We start from the raw sequence: 20,771 nt of genomic DNA on the forward strand, positions 1-20,771 counted from the left end.
CATACATCTGTGACATGGTCTCCCGGTACCTACCTACACGCAACCTCCGATCCTCCCAAGATCTCCTTCTCTACTCCCCTCTCATCTCTTCTTCCCATAACCGCATTCAAGACTTCTCCCGTGCTTCCCCCATACTCTGGAACTCTCTACCCCAACACATCAGACTCTCGCCTACCATAGAAACCTTCAAAAAGAACCTGAAGACCCACCTCTTCCGACAAGCCTACAGCCTGCAGTGATCCTGAAGTTACTGAACCGCCGCGCAACCTGCCCTGTGTTTCATCACCCCTCCCCTGCAGACTGTGAGCCCTCGCGGGCAGGGTCCTCCATCCTTATGTACCTGTGTGCCTTGTTATCTGCTCATGTTTAATGTATTTGTCTATATTTGCCGCATATTCACATGTAAAGCGCCATGGAATAAATGGCGCTATAAAAATGTATAATAATAAATAATAATAATTATCTGTATTCTTGTTTCTGAGGACATTGTCCCAGTCAACCAGATTAAGGGCATTGATTTTGTGTAAGGCTGAAACACCTGAAGAATTGCAAAAATCAATATCAGGCTCCCAAATACTCGTTTATAGAAACCGTGAAAAGGGCAGCACAATAACAAAATTTATATTAATAGAATATATAGAGATTGAGAGTAGAAATTTGACCATTGCACAATGCACAAAGGTTTCCAAAAATTACCCCAAGGGGTCTATATCATACACGCTGAAAGAGACCGTGATGGAGACCTCACAATATATTTTTCAGCTATTAGAATTGCTAGAGATCGGGAGTACAAGTTTCAGCATTGCACAATGTACAAAGGTTTCCAAAAATTAGAAAACATTCTCCAGGGCCTAAATACTTGTTGCAGAAGGAGGAGGAGGACGTAATCTCCTGAACAAAATGGTTTTGGATCACAAGGGATGGACGTTAAGACAACTTCCAGAAACTAATTTGCATTACCTTGCTGTCATCTGTTGGAATTACAAAGTCAGAGGAAATCCAATCCTTGTTCAATTTTAGAAGATTTAGCCTGTCTGCATTTTCTGTTGACAGGCATGTGCACCTATCCGTTATGACTGCACAATCCGAACTAAAAATCTGCTCAGACAACAAACTTGTGGCACGGCACAAGGCGCACAAGGAGTGGTCAGGCCAAGTGTGCAGCTTGGACAACCAATAGTTAAAGGGCACTGAAGGATCAGGAAGGAAGCTGGTATGGTGACTTAAGTATTCCACCATCTTGGTCAACTTCACACCCACAGATAGCCCTTGCTGATGTGACGGCTTCATGAAAATGGCCCAGTTGGTGGACATTCCCCCCCGAATTACACCTGGTGTTTGTGACCCTTCCCTGTAATCCTTGTGGGTGAAAAAAGTTGGTACCTCTGCCAGCAGCGTTGTCTGAGCACAATCTTTGTAGCAAGTCTTCCACAACGGCCCTCTGGCACGAATGCACTGAAAATGGCTCGTCTGCCTCCGACATGAGAGAAGCAAATTTCTCCTTGTACCTTGGGTGAAGAAAAGTGCACCGCCAGTATTTCAGGGCGGACAAAATGTTTTTCATGCGAAAGGTCTTGGGAAAGGCATCTGGTCACGAACTGTGCCACGAGTGGCAGACTACAGAGTCAAACGTTCAGTTTTTTTTATATCGCCTTTATGACACATGCCAACAGCAGAGTAAGGAAAATTATAGGCACTGGTAAATAGTCACGTTTGCGTACCTCAGCACGCTTTGCAGAAGTTGCACAACTGCTAGATAAATGTGCGCTATTTATTTACCCAATGGAATTTTTTTTGCCTTTTTTATATCGTCTTTATGAGACACGCCAACAGCAGGGAAATTGCTGGTAAATATAAAAACTTGATTCCAGCTCATGCACCTGGGGCCCAGACTCCGGCCTCGCCCTGGCCTCACATCACATTTTTTCTATTTTCCTTGAAATTGCTGGTAAATGGTGAAGTTTCCGTAGCTCATCAGGTTTTGTGCCAGTCGCACAGGTTCTAGATAAATATTAGCTATTTAAGCAATAATCAAGCAATATTATTTTGAAACTAGATTTTAAAAAAGACGTTTGCTATATAGCGTTTTATACCACCGAAATGTACCACAGACCGCACAACACACTACGAGTAATGGCTTCCAGAAATATTTTTCAACTCTTTTTGAGAGTGATATATTCCATCAAAATGTACCACAGACGACATAAAACTTTACGGGTGAATAATTGAATCTAGAAAAAAATTCAACACTTTTTGGGAGTGTTATATACCACAGAAATGTAGCACAAAACACATAATACTCTGTGGATGACAACATAGTCAACGTTTTCACCCTAAAAAAAGCAATCTGGTCACGTGCAGCAGCTATATACAGTATTTAGCAATGACTGTCCCTAGGCTAAAGGCACAATGTATCTAATAGAAACAGAAGAGAACAATATTCTACGATCAGCAGAGTAACTTACTCCTCTATTGTGTTGTCCGACCAGTACCACAATTCTCCGGGGTAACGGTCACGACTTTCTTTCTTCAGTCCAACCCAAAAATCTTTTTTGAGACTCTGAACATAGCCCTATGAAACAGAACGTCAGGTTACCAAGAGATGGAAAGCAAAAGAACAAAGGACTGAGCCAAGAAGAGCCCATGACCCCCTATTCATTTCACATCATATAGTCCTAGATAATGGGAGTAGATGCACCCTACTTACAGAATAAGTCACACAACAGAGGGCTCCATGTTCCCCCATGGGCCGCACATAATGGGGACTATCAGAAAAGGCAAAATTGGACCCTGAAATAGATTTCACGTAACATGAAAAGCAGACGAAGGACACTCTACACAATTCACATATTATTATTATTTATATAGCACCATTAATTCCATGGTGCTGTACATGAGAAATGGGTGACGTATAGAGTTATAGATATCGTTTACAGTAAACAGGATTACAATGACAGACTGATACAGAGGGGAGGGGACCCTGTCCTTGCGGACTCACATTCTATGACCCCAAAAATCAGTCTTCACCCTCAGTCATGGAAGAAGATGGTATCAGAGTCAGATCTAAGGGTTGTGAAGTGATTAGAGCAAGTTTAGCCTGAACAATAACTATCTTGTTTTAAGGACTGTCAACTTAATGAGAGAAGTTGGAGCAGAGAGCCGCAAAATAAGAGCAAAGACTCTAAAGGGCTGGACCAGGGGCGGACATATCATTGGCGCAACCTGTGCAGCCGCACAGGGGCCCAAAAGGTAAGGGGGCCCATTTCTACACCCAAAGCAGGTGCATTTTGCATTTTTAGGAGCTTTTGGGCTGCAAAGGGCCCCTATGTTATTCTTGCACTGGGGCCCTCCTCTTCCTGTGTCCGCCAGTGGGCTGGACAATCACTCCCATACCGCGTGGGACTATATACAGACTACTATGTGCTAGTAGACAGCTGTAGTGTGAAAACGTCCTATTACTGATACACTGTGTATGAAGAAGACTGCATCCGAAGGACATTTACACAACAATAATCTCCACACTGCAGAAGGAGAAGGACATTCTCAACAGGGCTGCCTTACCGCTGGTGGGATGACTTTCATGCTTTTTTTATCAAAAACAGTGTTTACTAGTGATGGGCGAACCCGAATAGTAAAGATCGTGGTCTGTACCGAACGCCTATTGTCTGTCCGAGCATAGACTTCTTGTTACTCTTCTGGTTCAGCAGCCCAAACATCGGGTGTCTCCTATGTTATGTGACAGCGCGAGAAACACCAGCGGCTCTGATCGGCAGTAAGTTTACTATGTCTTTATATTGACTGGTTAACAAAAATAGATAGGTCGACACTTTTTTTTATTATTTAAATAAATCATTCTAAAAAACAGTGCGTTATCTCCTCGATTTTTTTACAGCAAGCCAAGCTAAAGCTGACAGCTGGGGGCTGATACACTCAGACTGGGATGGCGTCATGGATATTGACCCTCTACAGTCTAAAATTAGCAGCCCACAGCCGCCCCAGAATAGGCACATCTTTTGCCCTGGTGCTGTATCAAATGGGCTAATAGTTGTGGGATTTACATCAGCTTTGTATTGCCAGCTGACATCAAGACCACAGGTTAGTAATGGAGAGACTTCTATGAGAAGCCCCCATTTCTAACCCCATAGTCACATTATAAAAAATGTGCAGCAAGAATAAAGTTCTTCAACTGACAGAAAGACACAGACTCCATTCTAGTAAATAAAAACTCCCCACCCTCTTTTACCCATTTATTCAAAGCAAAGTTATACTCACCTTTCCGCCAAATCCATCGATGCCCATGTCCCACTGTAATAGGTAAAAATAATAAAACACCATATTCCTCACCTGTCCACCAATAATTAATTAGTGGCCATGTCCCACGACAGTCCAGATGATCCACATGAGAAGGTACCTGCAGTATATAGCACTGACATGAGAATGGTCACCAGTGTTCATAGCTGTTGAACTTCGGTAACCACATTTACGGCACAGCTCGCATCATGGGAAAATTCTCATGCAGCAAGCGGTGACGTCAGTGAGGTGACCGGGGTTCATCAACTATGAACTCCGGTGACCTTTCTCACATCAGGGCTACACACTGCAGAAGCATTCTCACGCTCCTGTCTCAGTGTGTTCTTGCTGACTTGCTGAGCAGTCACATCATGCCACCGCTCAAAAACCAACCACATGTAGGCGAGCTGGAGCTCTTCATGGGACAGATATGGATTATCTTCTTATCGAACAGATGAGAAATACTGTGGTTTATCATTTTCTATTTTACAGTAATAAATGGGTAAAAGAGGGTGGGGAGTTTTTATTTCAAATATAGGAGTCTGTGTGTTTATTTGAAATAAATGACTTTATTCTGGCTGTGTCTTTACTACAATATCACTATGGGGTTAGTAATGGGGGTGTCTTATAGATGCCTCTCCATTACTAACCTGTGGGCTTAATGTCAGGAGACATTACAAAGCTGACATCAACCCCACAACTAATACCCCACCGTACCAGGTCAAGTGGGAAAAGCAAAGCTATTAATGGGGCAACTGAGGGCTGATGCTTTTAGTCTGGTAGGGTGCCAATATCCATGACCCTTTCCAAGGCGATTAATATCTGCTCGCAGCTTTCTGTTTAGCCTTTGCTGGTTAATAACTATAGGGGACCCAACATGATTTTTGTTTTGGGGGTCTCCTATATAATAACCAGTAAAGGCTCAGCAGACAGTTCCTCACAGCCAATAGCTCCATTGTGTGGATGGGGATTGGAGACTCAAAGGAGCCGTCACTAGAGGGGTCTCAGAAGCTGTCCCAGGCGAGCATCTTCTGGAATATTCTTCATTCTTTGAGTTAAAAGCAAATGTTGAAGGAGGAGGGTGGAAAAGAAGCCCCATGTTTAGTCAGGGAGTTGGGATAGTGACATTGAGGGGACAGAATCTAGGCTGAGGTCCTGGAGCTATGCATGGATGGCCTATGGATTTTTGGAGATCAGTTACTGGCTGGGCTGAATCCTCTTGCTACGGTTGAGGGATCTGTTATCTGGATTTCATGAACTTTCTTAAGTATTGTTTCTCCTGGATACATCGACGTCGGCTGTGGTATCTGTCATCTGGAAGAGCATGGACTGTGACAACAGACTATAATGGCTGGAGATACGAAATTTGTGGGCTAAGCAAAAGTTGGGAGACCGTGAGTATCGCCTGATATGGGGGCAGTGGGAATACCAGGTCAGGGGAGGGGATCGTGTGGACTGAGGAGATTGTATTTTGGCCATCTACTTGGGTTTGTTATACCATGGACGTAAGGAATAAAACATAGTTGCCTCATTACCTGCCTAGGTGATTATTACAACTTATAACTTCAGATCTTCACAACTCCCACAGCTCTATCAGTGAGGGCAGATGTAGGATGATGAGAGTAGTACCCTCATCATCCAACGCCTGTGACCGGCGGTAACCTTTTTACCATTAGTCACAGCTGCTGGCTCACATCCTGTCATCTGACATTGTGGAAACTGCAGCGCTCTGACTGGCGGTAACGATATTACCGCCAATTCGTTACCATGTGTCCAGTGCTGTCACGCAAATGACATTGTGGGAAACAATAGATGCTCAGGCCCCCCAGTCATCTGAATGGGGTCCGGGTTTAGGTTCGAGCACCGCTATGGTACCCACACTGAACTTTTTCTTAAATGCTCGGCTGAACCCGATCATCCACTGCTTCACCCATCACTAGTATGTTATTCAAATCTATTTTTGCTTTTTTACTTATTCGGTTACAGCAGGGTATATGATCATTTTTTTCTTGTAGGTTTTGTCTGTTTAATGGCTAATGTGAACATGTGTTTATGTGTTACATGTATACCAACTACTTCAGCTCAATTTTTGTGTTTTTTTTCTTTGTATTTTTTGCATTTTATGCAGGCCAGGAAATGGCCTCTCCTCCTTGAGCGGGATATTACACTTAAATAGCTTCCCATGACTGGTGCCCACTGGTCGGGACCCGGGCCTTTGTCTGCCCTTATACACACTGAGGCCAACTCTGACACATGGTAAGGTTTTAATATTAGACAGTGTAGGTTCCGTCCCGATCAGAGTCACCTTGATCAAAAACAATATTACTAAGAACCCTGCGTTATTTAGATGCACTTTTGACTTTTTCCTTATTTAGTTACAGCAGGGTTTATCATCATTATGTTTCTTGTAGGTTTTGTCTGTTTAAAACATTTTGCAGTTTTCTGAATTATCTACAGTTCTACCTGAACCCACATTTATGCACGCCAACATTTCCTACCGTCAAAATAATTTGAGAGGGTTTTATTGTCACGAGATCTGCCCGCACAGATTTACACAACTGGTCACTCTCTGTCCAGGATTTCTTGTCCTCCGAGAAGTAGTAACAGTTTTGGTTCAGTAAAAGCCACCCAACTGAGCAGACATTGCAGCCTGGAAAAGACAGAACAATGGAACGATTGCAGGGATTAATACAACATGGCATCCACAATCATAAACACAAAAACTGATCAATCATTGGGATTTTTCAAACTATTATGATAGAACCTAAGACAATCCCAGGCAAAAATTATGGAATCACCGACCTTGGAGGATGTTCATTCAGTTGTTTACAAAACTAAAGTCATTTCTAATGACAACTTTCTGGCTTTAAGAAACACTAAGGCTGTGTGCACACGTTGCTGATTTTCTGCAGTTTTTTTTTTGTATAAAACGCTATAAAACCACAAAAAAGCATACATTATGCATCCCATCATTTAGAATGAATTCCGCAATTTTTGTGCACATGATGCGTTTTTTTCCCGCGAAAAAAACGCATCACAGTAAAAAACGCAGCATGTTCATTAATTTTGCAGATTTTTTGCGGATTTCCCATTATATAATGCATTGGGAAATGTCCGGAAAATCCGCAAAAAACGCATCAAAAGCACCAAAAACGCGGTAAAAACGCGCAAAAAACGCATGCAGATTTCTTGCAGAAAATTTCAGGTTTCTCTCAGGAATTTTCTGCAATAAATCCTGTACATGTGCACATAGCCTAAAGAAATCAAGAACAAAAAATGTTGCAGTCGGTATTTGTTACTTTTTTAGAAAAGCATAGGGGAAAAATGATGGAATTACTCAATTATGTGGGAAATAATTATGGAATCATGAAAAGCAAACAAACAAAAAACCTTCAATACATCACTGGTATTTTGTTGCACCACCTCTGGATTTTATTACAGCTTGCAGTCTCTAAGGCCTGGACTTAATGAGGGTCACACAGGAGTCTTCATCAATCTGCCTCCATCTTTATCTGATTGCTGTCCCCAGATCAGCTTTGCAGGTTGGATTCTTGTCATGGACCATTTTCTTCAACTTCCACCAAAGATTTTCAATTGGATTGAGATCCGGACTATTTGCAGCCATGACATTAACCTTATGTGTCTATTTTCAAGGAATGTTTGCACAGATTTTGCTCTATGGCAGGATGCATTATCATCTTGAAAAATTCACATTCCAACAGTACATTTGTTGCAGGGCGGGCCAGCACCTCCAAGGCATAAAGTTCAAGCTCAAGCCATGTGCCCAATTTGGAGACCAAAAAGTTAAATGGGGCAGATCCGTCACTCAGTATGTGGAGACGTGTAGACACATACTCTTCAACTATGTTGTTGAAATGCTGCCTTCTGCTAATATGGACAGTATCAGATGGCAGTGCTAGATGTTGTGGCGTGCTGAGGAAGGTTTTCCACATTTTGGCCAGGATAACCCTCCCTTCCAAGGTGGTGCCAGTGCCCCAGCTGTGTATGCGACTTCTTACCTCTCCTGCTCCTCTGCCTTGTGCTTCCACTGAGCCCGGGCTGTCAGGTGGGAAAGCCGTCAGTAGTGAGTCTACCAACATTTGCTTGTATTTCCGTATTTTTTGCTTCTGCTCAAAGAGAGAACGTTGTCATTGTAGCCGTGATCCAGCAGGGTGACCACTCAGTAATCAGCATGTGTTGGCTCATAGGTGTTAGATTGCCCAAAGGAAATGATAATGTCCTTGGTGGGAGGTATATCATCTCGATCCTCTTTATCCCCCCACAGCCATGCACCACTAATGCCCATGAGGTGTTTGGAGTGCCACTCTGCTGTGAACACAGTTCCTCCTGCTCCTAATCCTCCAAAACTGTCTATTAGCTGGACAGTTATGTACCTGGCTGCTGTTGTTTACAGGAACCCACCCTCTGAGACTTGTGGATGACTGCCTATTAATGATATGAACGGTCCCTGTTCCTCCTCCTCTTCCTCGTGAGCCACCATCACATCCATCATGATAATCTGAAGCCTTTCTTCAAGCAGGTATAGTAGAAGTGGTATAGTAATGCTGATGATGGTATCATCAGCTCTGGCCATTTTGGTGGAGTATTCAAAGCAGCTCAAGTTGGCACACGTCTGTCACGGATCCCACCAATCTGTCACAGTTCACGGGGAAGATACCTTTATCACCCCCACCACTCACACCAATTTGGCACGAACCGGGGTTGTTTAGTTGCCCCTGGTTCCTTCTGAAGTTAGTTTATCTATATTACACTTCCCAGTTCCGGTTTGGAACTTGAAGCTCTCTGGCGAACCCCTTACTCTCAGGTCAGTCAGGGTACTGCACCTAGGGTAATTAGTCACTAGAAGGGCAGCCTGCTATGTACTGGCTATTGGGCACGCTGCAGTGAGGGCGATATAACTACTCCCACTCAGGCGGGAACAATAATTATCTTCAATGCCGCCATTGCCACAAAGCCTCCCAAACAAACAGAACAAAGTATGCTGCCACCAACTCCAAAGTATTGACGAGTCCGGAGCCAAACTAAATCAGTAGCGTAATTCACCTCAGAGGACGCGACAGTTCGTTATAGAACAAGGAGAGACAAGCTAATAAATTGTATATTTTACTCCAAAAAAAGGTAGGCAGTGTTTACAAAGTATAAAAAAGAAATTATAAAGGAGACATTATCATATGTACAATACAAATTACAAATAAAATGGGATCATAATTGAAAAGAACACTTACAGGTCCTTCAGATGATTTCATCTCCAGTGTGCCCTTGTGCTCAGGAGATACATCAAGATGCATGTCATATCTGTAGAGCAGCTAACCCCCAGACAAAAGAAGCTGCAAAAATGCTGTCTCACTAAGGCTAGGCTCACACTTGCTTTGTGCAGTCCGTTCAACAAATCCGTTAAACGGACTGCACTAACGCAAGTGCCGACTTTGGCACTGCGCTAGCGCAGATGGAACATCTGCTAGCTCCATCTGCGATAGCAGTGCGCTCTCAGTGACGGACCTGGAAACGCTGCAGCCCGCGTCTCGGGTCCGTCACTCAATGACGGCACATCGCTAGCACACGCCCATTGTGGGCGTGCACTAGCGATGCATCCGCCATTGCATTCAATGGCGGCGTTAATGGACTATGTTACACCGCGTTATGTAACGTAGTCCGTTAAATGGGTTCAAACAACGCAGTGTGAACCCAGCCTTAGTTATTCCTATTCCAAAACTCAGGCACTCCCCCTGTGGTGACATCACTTAGAAGCTGATACCTTCCCTTTACTTAGAATATAAAAACTATTTTTATGCATATCTCACTGTATGAACCTCGTATAAGGAAGACATGATGATCAGAATGTGCCCCACATCATGGAGATTCTTTTAAGTGTACACACGGAGTAATTACCTGAACTGCTTACAATGAAATCTGCACTTTGCACTCATTGCATTTAGCTGCTAGCGCTTTCATTGAGTGATAGATCTATCGATGGACATCTGGAATATATAATTCTTATATATCTAGCTCGGATCAGTGCCAGAATATGTCACTTAAATGGAACAAAGAATCTCTTTGTGGCTACACCAGTTTAAACTAGTACCATGTGGGAGGGGAAATGAGTAGTTTTAGGGAGACTGCTCTGCCTGCAGCAAAGAACCATAAAAATTCTTCAGGGAGGGGTTTAGGATTCACACACAAGCAGCAAGCAGAGAGAGAAGAGAGGGGGTCGGAATGGCCCACAGCATCTCTGGAAAGCCATGTAACCTTCTGAAACCAAACTCACAATATAACATTATTACATTATCGTGACACCTCCCCTTTTTGACTGTGTTACGGAGACAGAATCTCTCGGTACTCCTCCAGGCGCACCTCAACAGGTTCACCCTGGCAGGACAACCCATCTGCATTGTCAAGCTCCCTGCCTGTTTTGTGTTTGATGGTAATATCATACTGCTGGAGGGCAAGGCTCCAGCATAGCAACCTTCCGTTATTTCACACATGGCTTGTAGCCAGCACAGAGGGTGATAGTTCATCGCCACAGTGAAAGTGCACCCGTACAGGTAGGGCTGCAACTGTTGCAGGGCCCAGACTATGGCCAGGCACTCCTCGTTGGTGGAATAGGCCACTTCCCTCGGCAGAAGCTTACGGCTCAGGTACAACACGGGCTGCTCATGGTTCCCCGAGTCGACCTGGCTGAGCACACCATCGAGGCCAAACTTACTGGCGTCGGTCTGCAACAAGAATAGTCAACTGCTGTCGACTGCTTTCAACACAGGAGCGTTGCACAGGGCTGTTTTCAACGCCTCGAAGGCCCACTCACAGCCATCGGTCCAGTCGACTATGTGGGGTAGCTTCTTCCTGAGATCCGTCAAGGGTTTTGCCAGGCTACTATAGTTCTGTACGAAATGCCTATAGTACCCTGCAGTGCCCAGGAAGGACATCACCTGTTTCTTGGTCCTGGGCGTGGGCCAAGACATGATCGCGTCTTCTTTCCCAAGTTCTGGCTTTATGGTCTTCCCACCTACCCGGTGCCCCAGGTAGTGGACCTCTCTCATGCCCAACTGGCATTTTCCTGGCTTGATGGTCAGACCGGCTTGGTGAATTCGCTTGAGCACCTCCTGGAGATGCTGCAGGTGTTCATTCCAGGAGGAACTAAAGATGGCAATGTCATCCAGGTACACCACCTCATACTTCTCCAGTCCCTGAAGCAGGTGGTTGACCATCCGCTGGAAAGTGGCAGAGGCATTCTTCATGCCGAAGGGCATGACCGTGGACTAGTACAGTCTGAAGGGTGTGATAAAGGCAGATTTCTCATGTGCCTTGGGACGCAGTATCCTCAACTCAGATCCATTATGGTCAGATATTTTGTGCCAGCTACCTGCTCAAGCAGCTCATTGATGCACGGCATTGGGTGCGCATCAGAGGCTGTGATGGCATTGAGCCTCCTGTAGTCCACGCCGAACCGGGTGGTCTGATCTTTCTTTGGCACGAGAACTACAGGTGAGGCCCACATCTCATCAATCTCCTGGCGCATAACCTGCGGCACCTCGTCGGAGATCCGATAGGGTGTTCGTTGTAGTGGGGCATGATTCCCGGTGTCCACCTCGTGGACCGCTAACATAGTCCTTCCAGGTTGGTTGGAGAACACAACCTGGGAGGGTTCCAGCGTGGTCCACAACTGTGAACGCTGGGGTTCAGTTAACAAGGCGCTTACCTCCACGTCCTCAATGGACCCACTGGCCTTGGCTTGGGCCAGTATGTCCAGGAGGGGTCTTCCTCCCTGTCTTCGGGCGGGCTGCAGACCGGTAGGATGTAAGCTTCTCGTTCATGATCAGCCTTCATCATGTTGACATGAAAGGCCTTCCGCCTACCCTGAGCGTGGTCAAGCGTGACAACGTAGGTGACTAGGTTGAGCTATTCGTGGACGAAGTACGGGACTTCCTAAGGCTGCCTGGAGCTTATCCTTTGGTAGAGGGACCAGCACCCACACCTTTTGACCCACGTGATAGGTCCGCTCCTGGACGTTCTGGTCATACCAGTGCTTCTGATCAGCCTGAGCCTGCGTCATGTAGTCATGCAACAACTGCGTCAAGGTCTGGATTTTGTCACGGAAGCGCATGACATACTCCTTCATGGACACTTCAGAAGGGTTCGGCTCCTCTTTCCAGGATTATCAAAGCAAATCAAGGGGTCCCCGGACTCGCCTGCCATACAGGAGCTCAAAAGGGGAGAACCCCGTAGAGGCCTGCGGACCTCTCGGTAAGCGAATAGCAGGTGTGGGAGGTACCGCTCCCAGTCGCATCTTTGGATCTCAACCAGCATGCGTAGCATCTGTTTGAGGGTACCATTGAAGCGCTCACACAAGCCATTGGTCTGTGGGTGATACGCACTCGATACCAGACGTTTCACCTGCATTTTCTTACAGAGAGCCTTCATTAAGCGAGACATGAATTGGGTCCCTTGATCGGTAAGCATCTCCCTGGGAAATACTACTTGTGAAAAGATAGCCAACAGTGCATCCGCCACCTTATCTGCCCTGGTTGAGGGCAGAGCCACTGCCTCCGGGTACCAGGTAGTGTAGTCTCCCACAGTGAGGGCATATTGCTTTCCAGAGCTGCTGGGGATGGCCAGCGGACCCACAATGTCCACCGCGATCCTCTGGAAAGGCTCCTCTATCACTGGTAAAGGGATTAGGGGAGCCTTAAGAGCAGGCCCCGCCTACCCCACTCTTTGGCAGGTGATACAGGAGCGGGAGTAGTTTGTCACATCTGTCCCCATCTAGGGCCAATAGAAGTGTTAAGACAGCCGGGCCTTAGTTTTTCTGATCCCCAAGTGTCAGCGAGCGGGATCTCATGGGCAATCCGCAACAACTCACTCAAGAATTGGTGTGGGATGACCAGCTGTCTTTCCCTCAACCACCCCTTTTGCGATTTTCCAGGTACTGTCTCCCGGTACAACCTCCCTTGTTTCCAGAACAGCCTCTCCTTATCAGTTATGGAGGTGGACGTCTCGGGCGTCTCGTCTGTTGGGCTTGCTGCAGCTTGGACCCCTGCACTTGGAGTTGGGCTAACTGCAGCTGGTACTCCCGCTTCGCTTACCACTCGGCTCACTCTGCCTGGTTTCTCTCCGCCTCCCGCTGGGCCTCTCGCTCATCTTGGGCCTCCTGCCGGTATTGCTTGATGAGCTGCATACGTCCATCATGGTCGTCAGCAGGGAGTTGTTCCAAGGCCGCCTGCAGCTGGGGGTCCAGTTCTCCCTGGTTTCTAGTAGTACTGGCATTCAGTGGTTTGACCTCTGAAAAAGATAGGATAGAAATAGGAAGAGAAGGGAGGGGGTAATCGCAAGTACACACTATTGTCTCAGAACTAGTAAACACTGAGCTTGTTCTCCAAAACGTATTTGCGCAGATTCCTTTCCAGAACTGTGCAAGTTTTTAGTGAAAGGAATGATTGCTCAAACTCAATCACTAATGCTCTATTATTCCACCGCTCTGCCACCAATATGTCACAAATCCCACTGGGATCCCACCAATCTGTCACGGTTCACGGGGAAGATACCTTCATCACCCCCACCACTCACACCAATTTGTCACGAACTGCGGTTGGTTGGTTGCCACTGGTTCCTTCTGAAGGGGATTTATCTATATCCCACTTTTCTGTTCTGGCTTGGAACTTGCAGCTCTCTGGTGCCCCCCTTACCCTCAGGTCAGTCAGGGTACTGCACCTAGGGTAATTAGTTGCCAGAAGGGCTGCCTGCTATGTACTGGCTATTGGGCACGCTGCAGCGAGGGAGATATAACTACCCCCACTCAGGAGATACATCAAGATGCATGTCACATCTGTAGAGCAGCTAGCCCCCAAACAAAAGATGCTGCAAAAATGCTGTCTCACTAAGTTATTCCTAGCTCAAAACTCAGGCACTCCCCGTGTGGTGACATCACTTAGAGGCTGACACCTCACCTTTACTTAGAATATGAAATCTATTTTTACACATATCTCACTGTATGCACCTCGTATAAAAAAGACATGATGATCAGAATGTGCCCCACATCATGGATATTCTTTTAAGTGTACGCACGGAGTAATTGCCTGAACCACTTATGAAGAAATCTGCACTTTGCACTCATTGCGTTTAGCTGCTAGCGCTTTCAGTGAGTGATAGATCTATCGATGGACATCCGGAATATATAATTCTTATATCTCTAGCTCGGATCAGTACCAGAATTTGTCACTTTAATAGAGCAATGAATCTCATGGTGGCTACACTAGTTTAAATTAGTACCATGTGGGAGGGGAAATGAGTAGGTTTAGGGAGACTGCTCTGCCTGCAGCATAGAACCATAAAAATTCTTCAGGGAGGGGATTAGGATTCACACACGCACAAGCAGCAGGCAGAGAGAGAAGAGGGGGGTCGGAATGGCCCAGAGCGTGTCTCTGGAAAGCCATGTAACTTTCTGAAACCAAACTCACAATATTACATTTTTACATTATCATGAAGTCTACTCATTGGTGTTGAAGTGGTATTGTTCCGCAGAAAGGAAAAATATGATCAGCTCCCCTATCACTGAGTGCACAGAATCCCAAATCCAACGTAAGGCAGTCCATAAAGAGAAAGAGAATGGTGGATCCAAAACTTCATATAAAACGTCAAATAAAATCCCTAATTTTATTTTAATCTATTAAAACATGATTCCAGGGAAAAAATCCCATTCTACAATGGATAAGTGGAGCTCAGACAAAATATGGACGGAGGAGTCAAGGGGCTCTATAGCTTCTCCCCCGGAGTCAGGACCCCCTGACGCCCTGGGATATTTTTGTGATCAGGTCACTTATAAGAATTTATACCGCCTCTCGACAGAATCAGATCGTTCCCTTATTTCTGTTAATTCAGCTGTTAACGTTTCTACACGGAATCCATACTTTTATCCAATCCACTCCCGGCCTCCGGTTCTAGATAAATTTCAAGAACTAATACAAAAAGACTTGAAAAATCTGTATTTTTCCAGAAATAAATTAAAAAGTTATAATTTACACAAAAAAGAAAATGATGCTGTCAAAAATCTTATTGACAATAACGATCTGATTTTAAGGAGAGGTTATAAAGTGGGATCCCTGGTTTAATGAATAGAGAACATTCTTTTCAATTGAATCAACATGTGTTGAACGACACTACGATCTATAAAAACCACCAAGTGATTCTACTGGGAAATTCAAAAGTGGTTGAAAGGGCTCCTTCATGAAGATGTTTGTAATGGAACTAGAGAGAGTACAAAGGAGGGCAACAAAATTAATAAAGGGGATGGGAGAACTACAATACCCAGATAGATTAGCGAAATTAGGATTATTTAGTCTAGAAAAAAGACGACTGAGGGGCGATCTAATAACCATGTATAAGTATATAAGGGGACAATACAAATATCTCGCTGAGGATCTGTTTATACCAAGGAAGGTGACGGGCACAAGGGGGCATTCTTTGCGTCTGGAGGAGAGAAGGTTTTTCCACCAACATAGAAGAGGATTCTTTACTGTTAGGGCGGTGAGAATCTGGAATTGCTTGCCTGAGGAGGTGGTGATGGCGAACTCAGTCGAGGGGTTCAAGAGAGGCCTGGATGTCTTCCTGGAGCAGAACAATATTGTATCATACAATTATTAGGTTCTGTAGAAGGACGTAGATCTGGGGATTTATTATGATGGAATATAGGCTGAACTGGATGGACAAATGTCTTTTTTCGGCCTTACTAACTATGCTATATATGGACGATGTCCTTCTCATCTGGTAAACACGTGTATCTGCCGTATCTTGTCTTACTGAGTATTGCAATTACTACAATTGCAATTTACTTTTTCCTTTTTCTGGGAATCATGAGACGAGTCCTTCCTTGATCTTATCTTGACAGCCAAAAACAATACCAGCTCAACTAGCCAATTTGTGATTGGGAGGCGTCGAATGTCTCAGATGTTCACTATCCCGAGTAATTGCCATGCCAACTGAGCAGCTTCTCCCAGACCATTGCCAGACCGTACATTCATCTTGTGAGATTTGTGCTTTCTGTGCTCCCTGTGCCTTGAGTTCTATATGCTTGATCTGTTGCCTGACCTTGAACTTCGTTCTGATCATCCGCCTGTTTAACCCCTTCTGCTCTGATCCGTTATCCTACCGGTACTCTGACCTCGGAACGTTACCTGACTACGCTTTTGTCTCTTTCTTCTGATTATGACGTGCCCTCCTGGCTTTTGACCCTGGACACCCTGACCACTCTGACTCACGGTTTAGCCGTGAGAAGTGACTAGCATCACACTCATACTTATCGCAAAGAAATATCTGGAAATACCATCCTTAGAGTGGACTCGTGCCACCCCAGACAAACCATTCTTGTTTGTTATGATCCGGTGACCTTGGAGCAGCATGAAAACTTTCACTGGAGTAGGTGGTAACTATACTGACCGCAAATCCTGATCTTAACACCGCAACTAGAAGTAGCCGTGGGGTGTACTAACAAAGCCTAGACAACTCGTCACAGCCGGAGGACTAAATACCCCTATAGATGGAAATAGGAATACTACCTTGCCTCAGAGCAGAACCCCAAAGGATAGGCAGCCCCCCACAAATATTGGCTGTGAGTAGGAGAGGAAAGACAAACACAGGCAGAAAACAGGATTTAGCACAAGAGGCCATTCTAGATAAAATAGGAAAGGTTAGAACAGAGTCCTGTGAGGTCAGTATTAAAATCCCTCCAAAAATATCCACAGCAGATTATACAAAAAATTCCTCCATCTAACTAAAGACGTGGAACGTATATCTGCAACTCCAGAGACTCCTAAACTCAGAGCAGGAATACAATCAAAAAACAAGCACACAGCTTGTGTGCCATAGAAAAAGAAACAGACACTTATCTTTGCTGAATTGGCAGCTAAGCAGGAGAAGCCAGACAGAGATCCAACACTTCCCAAGAAACATTGACAACTGGAAAGGACTAATGAGTCCTGCAAACCTAAATACCCCAGTCAGAATTGCAATCAGCAGATACACCTGTCCAGGACTGCAGGCCAGGGACAACTGCATTACCACCTACAACCACCGGAGGGAGCCCAAAAACAGAATTCACAACACTTGTTGTCCCGGTGGGTGAAATGGAAAAGGAACTGCTCGAGTCATAAACAATTTAATAAAGAAAAGGAGGATATTTGTGATAGACAGAGACACTGAGGATATAAGAAATGGACACTTGATAGAGCGACTAAAAGAGTTGATACTAAATCACATCAAGATCTATGAAGTAAATACAATAACAACAATAAAAACACAATAGTTAAACCTGCATTTGTTAGAACATATAGTAAAGTATTTAATCAGATTAAAGGAGTTATTAGCAAATATCTCCCCATGTTGTACAGTGACCAACAACGAAATTCAATTCTATGGGAGGGTTGTCTATTCTCTGCCAAGAAATCTCCCGCTCTTTCTAAACTCCTTTCCTCAAGTCTAATTACTCGAGAAACGCATGGCAGAAACACCCAGCTCTGACCTAGAGCTTTTCACAAATGCAGCATAGACAAATGCATTCCTTGCAATTATGCAAAGCAAACTAAAGAAGAGGGGAGGGCTTTCCTACATAAAAAAATGCATATCTTATCTACTGATAACACCTTTTAACATATTATACATCTTCTATGCTTTTTGTATTCTCTTATGTCAGGAATCCTATTTCCCTATCCCACCTTCAGTTCCTGTTTTGGAACTTGCAGCTCTCTGGCACCCCTTACCCTCAGGTCAGTCAGGGAACTACACCTAGGATAAGTAGTTGACAGAAGGGCCACCGTGCTGTGTACTGGCTATTGGGCATGCTGCAGTGAGGGCGATATAACTATTCCCAGTCTCAGGCGGGAAATACACTTATCAGTCTCCGTCCACCCAAAAGCCCAGAACACTTTGCTGCCACCAGCTCCTGGTTCAACGATTAATATCGGGTCAGGAGGAAATCTAATCAGTAGGGTTGATTTAGTTCGGAGGACGTGGTAATAAGTTATTAGAGCAAGGAAAACCAAACTAGTAAATATTATAGTTTTTACTCCAAAAAGAAATATGCAGTGTTTACAAAAAATGTAAAAAAGGTATTACAAAAGAGATAATCTACAGTATATACAAGCAATTACAAAATAAAGATGGATTAAAGATGAGCTTACATGCTTCAGTTACTGGTATGTCACGTAGGAGATGGTTGGTGGGGGAAGGGACCCATCCCAATTAATCAGGCCACAATGCACAGCCTTTCATAACTGGATCCCAAAAGACACCCTCGTAATTGCGTTCATAATCTTATACCCTCTGTTCATGACCTCACTGAGTGGGAAGAGCTATGGAATGTGCTCCCCGTGTCCAGAAGTTACCAAAACCTTATTAATTCCATATCTCTGGCTAGAAACCTTGTAGAGCGATGGCGGGACTACCATTACTCTTGTTCTGGAATTAGTTTTCTATTAAGTCTAAGCATAATGTGGCTGTATGACCCAGGTAAGTAGAAATCCATTTCTTGGGTTCTGCTGGTGCTGGAGCTTAGAAAACTCAATGGCTGGTAGTTCTACCAATGTAGCTGCCAGAAATGTAAGTTTTTCACCTACAGGTCCTTCTCAAAAAATTACCATATAGTGTTAAATTTCATTATTTACCATAATGTAATGATTACAATTAAACTTTCATATATTATAGATTCATTATCCACCAACTGAAATTTGTCAGGTCTTTTATTGTTTTAATACTGATGATTTTGGCATACAACTCCTGATAACCCAAAAAACCTGTCTCAATAAATTAGCATATTTCACCCATCCAATCAAATAAAAGTGTTTTTTAATAACAAACAAAAAAACCATCAAATAATAATGTTCAGTTATGCACTCAATACTTGGTCGGGAATCCTTTGGCAGAAATGACTGCTTCAATGCGGCGTGGCATGGAGGCAATCAGCCTGTGACACTGCTGAGATGTTATGGAGGCCCAGGATGCTTCAATAGCGGCCTTAAGCTCATCCAGAGTGTTGGGTCTTGCGTCTCTCAACTTTCTCTTCACAATATCCCACAGATTCTCTATGGGGTTCAGGTCAGGAGAGTTGGCAGGCCAATTGAGCACAGTAATACCATGGTCAGTAAACCATTTACCAGTGGTTTTGGCACTGTGAGCAGGTGCCAGGTCGTGCTGAAAAATGAAATCTTCATCTCCATAAAGCATTTCAGCCGATGGAAGCATGAAGTGCTCCAAAATCTCCTGATAGCTAGCTGCATTGACCCTGCCCTTGATGAAACACAGTGGACCAACACCAGCAGCTGACATGGCACCCCACACCATCACTGACTGTGGGTACTTGACACTGGACTTCAGGCATTTTGGCATTTCCTTCTCCCCAGTCTTCCTCCAGACTCTGGCACCTTGATTTCCGAATGACATGCAAAATTTGCTTTCATCAGAAAAAAGTACTTGGGACCACTTAGCAACAGTCCAGTGCTGCTTCTCTGTAGCCCAGGTCAGGCGCCTCTGCCGCTGTTTATGGTTCAAAAGTGGCTTTACCTGGGGAATGCGGCACCTGTAGCCCATTTCCTGCACACGCCTGTGCACGGTGGCTCTGGATGTTTCCACACCAGACTCAGTCCACTGCTTCCTCAGGTTCCCCAAGGTCTGGAATCGCTCCTTCTCCACAATCTTCCTCAGGGTCCGGTCTCCTCTTCTCGTTGTACAGCGTTTTCTGCCACATTGTTTCCTTCCAACAGACTTACCATTGAGGTGCCTTGATACAGCACTCTGGGAACAGCCTATTTGTTGAGAAATTTCTTTCTGGGTCTTACCCTCTTGCTTGAGGGTGTCAGTGATGGCCTTCTTGACATCTGTCAGGTCGCTAGTCTTACCCATGATGGGGGTTTTGAGTAATGAACCAGGCAGGGAGTTTATAAAAGCCTCAGGTATCTTTTGCATGTGTTTAGAGTTAATTAGTTGATTCAGAAGATTAGGGTAATAGGTCGTTTAGAGAACCTTTTCTTGATATGCTAATTTATTGAGACAGGTTTTTTGGGTTATCAGGAGTTGTATGCCAAAATCATCAGTATTAAAACAATAAAAGACCTGACAAATTTCAGTTGGTGGATAATGAATCTATAATATATGAAAGTTTAATTGTAATCATTACATTATGGTAAATAATGAAATTTAACACTATATGCTAATTTTTTGAGAAGGACCTGTATATCAATAATTGGTACCATTATATTTGATCTATAACGAACACTGTACTAGGACAAAGAAGTCTTTGTTTGCCATGTGCTTCAGGCTGCTTTCAACCAATTTATAGCGAAGGCTGCTAGCACATTGGTTTCACATTACAGCTGTATAGCAGGGGAAAGGGAGGGAGGGCTGGAATCACACACACACACACACACACACACACACACACGCAGCTGTGAAGTGGGGAGGATAGCTGCAAGGGTGATTAT

At 44.5% G+C, this 20,771-nt stretch overlaps 1 protein-coding gene across 1 annotated transcript in view; it reads right to left on the minus strand.

Annotated features, from left to right (window-relative positions):
* The window catches only part of LOC138657567 (natural killer cells antigen CD94-like), an 86,962-nt gene that overhangs the window by 12,996 nt on the left and 53,195 nt on the right, over positions 1–20,771 (minus strand). The window contains exons 4-5 of the mRNA XM_069745330.1: positions 6,789–6,940; positions 2,466–2,572 (exon numbers count right to left, since the gene is read on the minus strand). Coding sequence (XP_069601431.1) covers positions 2,466–2,572; positions 6,789–6,940 — 259 coding nt within the window. The remainder of the gene's footprint in view (positions 1–2,465; positions 2,573–6,788; positions 6,941–20,771) is intronic.

The sequence above is a fragment of the Ranitomeya imitator genome, chromosome 1 (assembly GCF_032444005.1).
Source record: "Ranitomeya imitator isolate aRanImi1 chromosome 1, aRanImi1.pri, whole genome shotgun sequence".
NCBI lineage: Eukaryota > Metazoa > Chordata > Amphibia > Anura > Dendrobatidae > Ranitomeya > Ranitomeya imitator.